Source organism: Lathyrus oleraceus, chromosome 5, assembly GCF_024323335.1.
Source record: "Lathyrus oleraceus cultivar Zhongwan6 chromosome 5, CAAS_Psat_ZW6_1.0, whole genome shotgun sequence".
Classification (NCBI taxonomy): Eukaryota; Viridiplantae; Streptophyta; class Magnoliopsida; order Fabales; family Fabaceae; genus Lathyrus; species Lathyrus oleraceus.
The window spans coordinates 645,390,276-645,401,719 of NC_066583.1; the positions used below are offsets into that span (position 1 = coordinate 645,390,276).

Consider the following 11,444-nt stretch of genomic DNA (forward strand, 5'->3'; position numbering starts at 1 on the left):
ATTAGCCACTTCTATGTTTGAGTCAAACATATTTTTTCTCTATTCCCTTAGTAAGACATTAATTAAAAACATTTTTAATGCATCATTCTTCTTTTCAAAGCTATGTCATGATTCCTCTTTAAATTTTTAATCAAAGTCTAATATTTTTGAATTTTGAGATTTGTCATGATTTTGATGAGTCTTGGAATCCAATTTTTCTAAACATTTTTATAGTAAAGAATAATATGTCGACAATTGTCTCTTCGCCATTTATTTATCTATTTATATGCAATTCTTTTTATATCACTTGATATAAATAAAAAGTATTCTTAGAAAACAAAAAAAAGTTAAATTTATTCTTCACCACAAAACTTAAGATAATAAATAATCTGTATTCTCTTTCTCTATATATAGATTGATTACACCTATTCTGCACTTACCTATATATACTCTCCAAATTCTTGAAACTATCTTCAACTTCTAATTTACATTCTTTTTTTTCCTCTTCAATTTTTTTTTACTTCATTTTCAACTTTTAGATAAGGGAGATATTATTCAAGTAATTCTATACAAAATTATAAAGATGGAAGGCATTACAGGAAATCCTTTAGGCCTAACATCAGTGAATCATATCTCTCTTGTCTGCAAATCGTTGGATGAATCTATCAACTTCTACCAAAATATTCTTGGATTCATTCCCGTTAAAAGGCCTGGATCATTTGATTTTAGTGGCGCATGGTAATTAATGGTTTGATTTAAATTAATTTTAGTTTTATTTTTTAGAGAATTTGAATTTTTCCATGTGATGAATTCTACAGGCTATTTGGCTATGGAATTGGAATTCATCTTCTTCAGATAGTGAACCCTGAAAATGTTCCAATCAAGAAGGAAATTAATCCAAAAGATAAGCATATATCATTCCAGGTAAGATTAATTCATTTCAATTCAATTAACTACATTGTGTTCATTTAATTTAACTACCAATTAATGTTTAATAATTGATTAAGCCATATTTAATTAAAATTGATTAATCACGTTAATTAAATGTATATATATTCTTATTCTTATTCTTTTAGTAACACAACAAGAAACTTTATAGAAAAAAAAACTACATGGCACAAAAAAACCTATAAAAAACACTTTAACAAGGCAAGCCATAACGAAATCATGCGATTTTATTTTATATAAATATTAAATTGTTTGTATTTAAAAAAAAAAAATTAAACTATTTATGTCCTTTCCTAACTATAGGGAAAGGGCAAAAACGATCTCATAAATAATAATACAAAGGTTTTATATACTTTAATTATATTTATACAGTACACTTTTGTATGTTCTGATGATCCATGACAATAATTATACAATTAATTAAAAATCATATAGATGAATAATTAATATAATATATTAATATTTCTCTTTCTAACACCGACACATATACACAAGCGCGTGTCTAGTGTCCGACATATTAGAAACACATGTTATTTATAAATATTTTATTGTTGTGAGTGAACAGTGTGAAAGCATGGGACTAGTACAAAAATGTTTGGAGGAGATGAAGATTGATTTTGCTTGTGCGTTGGTGGAAGAAAATGGAGTTAAAGTTAATCAATTGTTTTTCCATGATCCAGATGGATTCATGATTGAGATATGCAATTGTGATAATCTTCCTGTTATTCCATTAGTTGATGACATGGCTAGATCATGCTCTAGACTCAATCATGAGATCATACAACAGCAAATACCACAAGTTGTCAACCAAATTTGATCGGGAGGACTTTGAGTTGGGGAATTAGAAAGATAAGTTAGGGCATCTCAGTCAATTGAGGATTCAAAAGAGTGGTCCAAACAAAAATTAAAAATATTTATAAGTAAAAAAAAGAGTCAGTTAAGTTGAAAATATGAAAAGATAACTTAAGTAAAAGTTAGGAATTTCGAAGAAAGAAAGTGACAACAACATGTAAGAATGGTTGAAATGCAAAAGATGAATTAGAAAAATCAATCTAAGCCATTATCCTTAGAGGCAAAGTATTGTGGATTAGAGTTATGTGGGTGAATAGTTTTTGTTATGCTCTAATGGCAGTCTTAAATTTTCCACATTGTCATTTTTATGTCTAGTTCTCGTTGTATCGGTGAATTCTCTATATGGAGTTACACATTTGTGTGCTGCTATTCTATGTATGAATTGTATTTCTTCTCAAATAATATAATAATATTGTATTTCTTTCTTAAATCTTGTTGCAAAATCACATTTATTTTTAATAAACATTAAAACATTGAAATTAAAAAAAGCGATATGTCGAGCTCACAAAACATAAATAATCCAAGATCATCAAAAAATCAACCAGGCATCGTACAAAAATTTACTACCTTTGGAAAAAAATTAGCGTCAAACGTACAAGTAGCCCAGTAAACTTGGAGCATGAAGAGATCTTTATGATCATCCATATAACTTGTGAGTATTCAAGATCCTAAGTTCCAGGGAATCGGGAAACTAACATATTCCATGCATTAATCAATACACACTTGCATTTTTATCCTGTGCAATATCTATATCTTATCTTCTTATTTGGCGCACAATGTCAAGCATCCATTGTCATCATGCATAACACGTGCTATATTTGACATTCATTCTCACACAAAGCTCAATATTCATTGACATCCCTTAAAGCCCAATATCTATCGGCACCAAGATCATTTACTTTTCCGTCGATCTAAAAACTATCATACTACTTGGCAATCATTTAGTTTTTTGTCAATCTAAGAACCAACCTACCACCTAGCGACAATCATTTACTTTTCTATTTGTCTAAGAACTAGTGTGCCGCTTGACGACAATCATTTGCTTTTCTGTTTATCTAAGAATCAGTGTACCGCCTGGTGACAATCGTTTACTTTTCTATTGATCTAAGTATTAGCATTTTGACTAGTTATCCTCATTTAATTTCCTTGTCAATCTAAGTATTAGCATTTCGGCTAATAACAATCATTTAGTTTTCTTGCTAATCAAAGTATTAACATTTCGGATAATGAAGATCATTTGCTTTTTGTCGATCTAAGTATTAGTATTTCGGATAATAACGATCACTTAGTTTTCTATTGGAAATCATTTAGTTTTTTGTCGATCTAAAAACTAGCGTACTACTTGGAAATCATTTAGTTTTATGTCGATCTAAGAACCAGCGTACCACCTAGCAACAACCATTTACTTTTCTATTGATCTAAGAACTAGTGTGCCGCTTGACAATGATCATTTACTTTTCTATCGACCTAAGGACCAGCGTACCGTTTGACGGTGATCATTTACTTTTCTATTTATCTAAGAATCAGCGTACCGCCTGGTGACAATCATTTACTTTTCTATCGATCTAAGTATTAGCATTTTGACTAATGACCCTTATTTACTTTCCTTGTCAATCTAAGTATTAACATTTCGGCTAATAACGATCATTTAGTTTTCTTGTTAATTTAAATATTAACATTTCGGATAATGGCGATCATTTACTTTTTGTCGATCTAAGTATTAGTATTTGGGGTAATAACGATCATTTAGTTTTCTTGTTGATCTAAGCATTAACATTTCGGATAATGACGATCATTTACTTCTTGTCGATCTAAGTATTAGTATTTTGGATAATAACGATCATTTACTTTCTCATCGAGCTAAGTATTAGCATTTCGGTTAATGTCGATCATTTGATTTTTTTTTGTCGATCTAAGTACTAGCATGTACTATAGAGACGAACATTTATATTCTTATTTACTAAAAAAAATTTGCTTGTTTTTCGAAGGACAAAATTTGGATTCATGTATTTAATTATCTTTCACTGTGATATTATGAAAATTATTGTTACTCATATTTTTAGTAAAGTATAATTAAATAGGGACAGATGTAGTACCACAATTTTTTTTTCAAACAATTAGAAAAAAAATTATGTATATATTCTTTATTATATTTTTTAAGCATCTTTTTTCAATTTTTGTAAAAAAATTTAAAAAGTAATCGAATTGAAATTTTTATTTCAAGCCAATTATTTTATTAAAAAATAAGAGAGATAATAATTTAAATTTTTATTATCATTATTAATTTCTTTAATATTTTTTAAAAAAATATTAAAAAAAATCAATTTGGTTTAGTCATCACTACATTTACTATTGTTTTTTTTTTAAATAGTAATATCAGGGAGCAACTAAATATTCTGACTATATTGACACCCTTAGAGATCTCTTCCTCTGCTTCTAGTTTGTATATATTGGCATCCTTAAAAAGCAAAATCAAATAGATTTAAAAAAATGATTTTAATTACTGTTTCTTTATAGCTTTATTTATTTATTTATTTTTATTTTATTTTATTTCACCAAATTCACACACAAAAAAAGAAATTTTACTTTTAGATTGGTTTTAATTTCACTTTTAGATTAGTCTCTTTTGTTCTTCTATTTTGAGCAACTATTTTACACTTACTATTTTATCCCAAATAAAATTTAGCATTTCTTAGACCAAACGTACTTTTTTTCAATTATAGATGAATGCAAACTCATAGTGCATGGGGATTCCAAAAAAATATCATTTTCATTACTTTTTCATTAACATCAAACAACAACTAAAATATACAACAACTAAAATATACATAAAAGAGATTAATTGAAATACACTATAAGTGTAAAAGAGTTTTACACCATCACTTAATTATAGATGTTGAATATTAAAAGAAATTTGACTTTTATTTTAAAAATCTATAAAGTAATACAAACGGGTGATGGTGATGAACCGACCGTGTAAAATTTTTTACACTGACAGTGTATAGTAATTAACCTCTACATAAAAACATCATTTTCGACACTTTTCCATTAACAAAATACAAACAACAACAACAACACAATTTTCATCACTTTTCTATTAATAAAATACACATAAAAAACATCATCTTCGTCACTTTTTCATTAACAAAATACACACTACAACACAATCTTCATCACTTTTCTACTAATCAAATACACGCAACAACAACACCATTAAAGTAAGGCAAAACAAAAGAATGAAGATGAGAGAAATATATCTAAATCAGACCCACTTCACCACCACCACAACCACGTCTCTCCCACTTGTCAGAAATCGGTCTAAACACCGCAAACTGCTATACTCCCACCGCATTTGCAAACTTGTACCTCACTCAACAACTGCTTTCTTCACTTTCCTGCTTTCTTCACTTTCTTGTGTTGAAATGCTGAATTGTTTAGCTCAAAATCTATTTTATCAACCTAGGATTTTAGAGGAATCTTCCTGCCATCCCCCAAATTGTATCTAGCACCCCCATACTTTTTCATAATGACAAATTTACCCTTCACATTATTTTACCTTTCAAATTTTCACGTTGCAGTAAAAAAATCTCTTTGTAAAAATCCAATAGAAACAAAATATTTGGTAGTTGTTTTAAAAAATCTGGTACAAAAAATTTGGTAAAGTTGGTTTTTTATACATTTTTATCAAACATTTAAAAATATGATATGATGCTTTACCGAGTTTTTTCCAAATATCAGGAAACCCGTTGAAATTTACTGGATTTTTGGCAAATACTCAGAACTATTATGCAGTTTTATCAGATTTTTTCGAAAAATTCGGAAATCACTTGGAAATTTTTATCGAATTTGTTTGGAAAAAACTGGAAACCCCTTGAATTTTTACCGAATTTTTGGGAAACATCCAGAATCTTTTGTAGTTTTACTAGTTTTTTCGAAAAGTTTAGAATCTGCAAAAATTTTGACGTTATTATCGAAGATTTTGAAAAATCTGAAAAACGTGTTGAATACCAGATTTTTTTACATAGACCAAAAAATCAGTTAGTTTAGTATACTCCAATTGTACGGTCCTATTTCTGATGGTTTTCAAGTGGATTTTACTAAGTTTTTCACCACTGATGCAGTATGTTTTGAAGGTGGCAAGAAACACAACAAAGAGGGGGGTTGAATTGGGTTTCTAAAACAAAAACTTTTTCAAAACCAACTCAATAAAACAATAACACGAACAAGAAAAATAACAAAGTTATTTTTACACTAGTTCGCTGTTAACGAAGCCACCTCAAGTCCATCCTACCAAGGTGATTTTGCTTTCTCAAAGACAAACCGTATTTGTCTTCTTGAGTCTATCTGACTAAAACCTAGTCACTCACGGAAACCACTCAAACAACTTTGAGATTTACAAGTTTGTGTTTACAAAGAATGCTTCTAAGAAAGCAGATTAACACAAGTTTAATACAAAGAATATCTCACACAATAACAAACAACAACTCTTGTGTGTTTACAAAGAATATACACATAAAATATTTATTATACCATAAAGTGTGTGTATGTTCAATAGCGTGAGCGGAATGAGCGTTAGCAATTTCTTCAATTATTCCAAGTCTTCTCTATATAGGCTGTTAAAAGACCCATTGAAGGATAGAATTGGAAAAGCAAATTACAGTTGTCTCTTTGTGTAACGGTTTGCATATAGGAAACAAAATAGTATAATAGTAATGTCCTTAACCCAAAAAATGAACATAGTGGAGGGATGAGTGATCTTGTACTGTGTATTATATTTCTGATGCAAAACCTTTTGATTTTATCTTCTAATATTCATAGGCTTATAATGAAATGATGCTGAAGCATGCTTAGAAGAATCAAGAGACTAGTTGACAGAATCTTCAGAACTTCGATCTTCAAAGTCTTGACACAGTTCCTTAGAACCTGGTCTTCAGAGTGTTCAGATCTTGTTCTCCAGAATCTTCAGAACTTGAGCGCAGAATCTTGAAGGCTAACAGTCCTTCAGAGGTTGTTCACTCAGAGTCACAATCAGAAGCTTTAGCATAAATGTTCATTAGAGTAATTTTCTAAGAGCTTTCTTGAACTTGACAACATATTATAAAACACTTGTATCTCTTCAGAGTCTGAGTGTGTTGATTCCAGAATTTGATGACGTCACATGCCAATGCTTCAGAGTCAGAATCTGTTAGCAAAAGTTACACACTAGATAAAAATCATTAGTGTACAAAATTGTTTTCTAAGAAACAATGCATCGTTATCATCAAAACTAAAGGCAAGATGCAAAACCAAATCTCGTTCTAACAATATCCCCATTTTTGATGATGACAAAACCATATATTTTGATAAACAATTTTTACTTGGTTTAACCAAATAAAAATATAAGAGTGAGGTTTGTAATTGTTGGTGTAAGCCCTAGAGGCCAATACTTTTGGTACTTGTATCGAATTATTTATTAATAATAAAAGGTTTTTTCTTTATTATGTTTGTTAAATAAAGTCCCTAGAATAGTTAGTCCGTTTAATGTATCAAGTGTGACTTAATCATGAGATCCCATTAAACATAAGGACACTATTCTTAAAGTATCTGTAGTCGAGCTTTGTTGTAAAGTGGAATAACATTAAAGCATTAAGACTATTATGTATATAGACTAATGATCACATCTCATGGATCATGGATAAGGAGTTATCAAGTCTTAAACATAGGTATGAATGTTAAGAGTAATATTTATACTGGATTGACCCGCAATGAGAATACTATATAGAATCTTATGCAAAGTGTCATAAGTTTTTCTCATGGTGATAGTGGTGTATACCACCATTCGACCTGAAACCATTATGGACCCTAGATGTAGAGTCGAGTGCCTTATTGCTGATCAAACATTGTTCGTAACTGGATAACCATAAAGACAGTTGATGGGTATCTGTAAGACCCCAATTTTGACCCTAAGATCCCTCATGTAATTTCATCATAAGCATTAGCATTGAGATCATACCTTGGCATCCTCTTTACCCCTCTTTCATTAGGTTTGTTCTGGGAGAGATCACCAAGCACTTTGTGATTGTATCATACTTGTATTTTATCATTTCACTAACCAAAATATCAAAATACGTCTTTGTATTTGCCTAACTCTTTTGTAGGAAGGGCATGATCTCCATTGATTTATCAAGTTCACATCTAGGGTTTGAGACCCTCATGAACAAAAAGCACAACCAATAATGGTTATGAGCATCATATATGAGTCCCAATTTTCTCTACATGTTATATTTATCAAGTTTTCTTCAAGAGTTTGAGGGTGATTTGCCTTGGAAACCCTAGTTTGACTGGGTATCTTGAGTAACTTCTCCAACAAGCTATCTCACCAATTGATCAAATTTCTCAAGGGAAACTTAAAATTTCATCATCTTATGCATATATGATCTACCATTAGCCAAGAAAGTTAATAGAATTGGAAGTTAGCAAGTTGGTTGATGGTGGTTGGCCAGATGGATTCATTTGATCAAAACTAGGTCTCCCTAGACCATATATCCTACAATTTTCACCATATGAAAATGATTCCAAGATAAAACTTACTCTAAATGACACTCCAAACAACTTTCATGTTGAGACCTAGAGCTAGTTTTTCTTGGAAAATCATTTTCTATGTTGCAACATTATAGGTCATTTTGTCTAAACCCTAATTTGAAAGTCAACTTCCCAAGGCCATAACTTGCTCAAATTTTATGAGATTAAATATTTCCAAGTTGCACAATCAAATTCAATGTATATACTTCAACTTTGATGTTTAGAGTGGGAGATAAATCAACTTTTTTGAGAATGTGATATGAGGTTACGTTATAGGTCACTTTTGACCCATACCATTGATCAAGTGATTTATCCAAACTTCAAAAATACATAACTCTATCATTTCAAATCCAAATGACATGAAATTGGTGACCATTTTTAAGGTCTTTGAGAGAGCTACAACTTTGATGAAGACACTTTTCTCATTTGAATCTCATATAAAAATTTAAGCAAGGTGGAATATTGAGACATATGGCTTGATAGGTCAAAATTTTCCAAACTTCCACCTCAAATTTCTTCATGATACAAACTCCAAACAGAAAAGTGTTGAACATGAAAGTTATTCCTCTTTATCTCACCTTTCCAAAGAGCTCAAATTCATTCATTTTGATCAAGGAATGCATAGGCTGCGCATGGCATGAACATGGTGTCATCACTTGGCAAGGATCAAACTTCAAATCAAAATGTACACTTGCCTTGCAATCCAAGCTGAATTTAGACTATCTCACAATCATTTGTGGACTTATGGCAATGATTTTATGGGCCTATGCGCGCCCATGCATCCATGCATCATCAATGACCAAATTTGGAAAGTGAATTCAAGTGTGCAAAAAGCAATGGATTCAGCTATAAATAGAGCCTCATATGCTCAGCATTTGACACACATTCGCGCCAGCTTTGATCCCCTAACTCTAACCCTCACATTGCAAAGGATATATCTGAGAAATTCACTTGAGTTTGAGTTTGAATTTCCACTGTTTTGAAATTCAAATCTCCAGGAATCCATAACCTTTTGAGCATTCAATCCTTCTTCTACAAGCATTTGGAGTGAGATCAAGCATGAGCAAGTGCAAGATCAGTTGAATCCAGACCTCCATTGAAGGTATTTTCCAGAAATTTTGATCTCTTCGATGCTCTCTAATTCTTGTTCAACTCTATTGATTCTTTGGTTGTCTAAAGTCCTATCAATGTAGGCAAGAAGATTGAGTTGCTTAGAGGCCAAATCGAAGCAACTCAGTTCATGTACCTCAAATTTCAACTCCATGTATCTCTCAATATACTTGGAGTTAGAGTGAATTGAGACCAGATTCGAACTCAGTTCCATTTTTACTTTGAAATCATGTCCTTGTTTTTAATGTTGGTGATGGTTGAAGGTGGACCATGTAAGACCCCAATTTTGACCCTAAGATCCCTCATGAAATTTCATCATAAGCATTAGCATTGGGATCATGCCTTGGCATCCTCCTTACCCCTTTTCATTAGGTTTGTATTGGGAGAGACCACCAAGCACTTTGTGATTATATCATACTTGTATATTATCATTTTACTAACCAAAATATCAAAAACATGTCTTTGCATCTATCCAACTCTTTTGTAGGTAGGGGCATGATCTCATGGATTCATTTATCACATCTAGGGTTTAAGACCCTCATGAATAAAGAGCACAATTAAGAATTGATTCAAGAATGGTTATGAACATCATATATGAGTCCCAATGTTCTCTATATGTCATATTGGTCAAGTTTGCTTCAAGAGTTTGAGGGTGATTTGCCTTGGAAACCCTAGTTTGACTGGGTATCTTGAGTAACTTCTCCAACAAGCTATCTCACCAATTGATCAAATTTCTCAAGGGACACTTAAAATTTCATCATCTTATTCATATATGATCTACCATGAGCCAAGAAAGTCAAGAAAATTGGAAATTAGCAAGTTGGTTGGTGGTGGTTGGCGAGATGAATTCATCTGATCAAAACTGGGTCTCCCTAGACCCTGTCTCCTACAATTTTCACCATATGAAAATGATTCCAAGAGAAAACTTACTCTAAATGACATTACAAACAACTTTTATGTTGATACCTAGAGCTAGTTTTGCTTGTAAAGTCATTTTCTATGAAGAAACATTATAGGTCATTTTGTCTAAACCCTAATTTGAAAGTCAACATCCCAAGGCCATAACTTGCTCAATTTTTATGAGATGAAATATTTCCAAGTTTCACAATCAAATTCAATGTGTCTACTTTAACTTTTATGTTTGGAGTGGGAGCTAATTCAACTTCTTTGAACATGTGATATGAGGCTACATTATAGGTCACTTTTGACCTATACCATTGATCAAGTGGTTTTGCCAAACTTCAAAAATGTATAACTCTATCATTTAAAATCCAAATGACATGAAATTTGTGACCATTTTGAAGGTCTTTGAGAGAGATACAACTTTGATGAAGATACTTTTCTCATTTGAAGCTGCCATAAAAAGTTAAGCAAGGTGGAATATTGAGACATATGGCTTGACACTTAGAATTTTTTTGATATGTCAAATATTTCCAAAATTCCACCTCAAATATATCCAAGTCCCAAGCTCCAAATGAAAAAGTGTTAAACATAAAACTTGTTCCTCTTGAACTCACCTTTTCAAAGAGCTAAGATTCATGCATTTTGGATGAGAAATGCATAGGTTGCGCATGGCTTAAACAGGCTGGTATCATGTGGCATAGATCAAACTTCAAACAACAATGCTCAATTTCCTTGCAATCCAATCCATCTACAAAGCATATGAACTTCATTTTGGACTTTTAAACAATCATTTCATGGGCCTATGCGCGCCCATGCACCATGCTTGCATCATTTTGCCAAATTCGGAAAGTTGAAAGAGTGTACAATTATCATTTGAATTCTCTATAAATTGAAGCCCTTATACTCAGAAATCACGGACACACGGCGCCAGCTTTGAATCCCCATTGCAAACCCTTCACATTAAGAGGATAACCCTGATAAGTTCATTTGAATTTGAGCTTGAATCTCCACTGTTTTGGAATTCAATTCTCCAAGAGTCCATTGATTCTAAGCCTTTCCATTCCTCTTCTGCAAGCAATTGAAGTGAAGCA

At 31.6% G+C, this 11,444-nt stretch overlaps 1 protein-coding gene across 1 annotated transcript; it reads left to right on the forward strand.

Moving 5' to 3' along the window:
• Window positions 1-439: 439 nt before the first annotated feature.
• On the forward strand, window positions 440-2,209 carry LOC127087604 (glyoxylase I 4). Its single transcript, XM_051028522.1, has 3 exons — window positions 440-717; window positions 798-903; window positions 1,493-2,209. The coding sequence occupies exons 1-3, from the start codon at window positions 563-565 to the stop codon at window positions 1,742-1,744; spliced, it is 513 nt and encodes a 170-aa protein (XP_050884479.1). The 5' UTR covers window positions 440-562; the 3' UTR covers window positions 1,745-2,209.
• The last annotated feature ends 9,235 nt before the right edge of the window (window positions 2,210-11,444 follow it).

Coding starts and splice junctions, on each gene's coding strand:
- LOC127087604 (XM_051028522.1), top strand. CDS start 563: ATGGAAGGCATTACAGGAAATCCTTTAGGCCTAACATCAGTGAATCAT. Junction 718..797: donor TTTGATTTTAGTGGCGCATG/GTAATTAATGGT, acceptor TGAATTCTACAG/GCTATTTGGCTATGGAATTG. Junction 904..1,492: donor ATAAGCATATATCATTCCAG/GTAAGATTAATT, acceptor GTGAGTGAACAG/TGTGAAAGCATGGGACTAGT.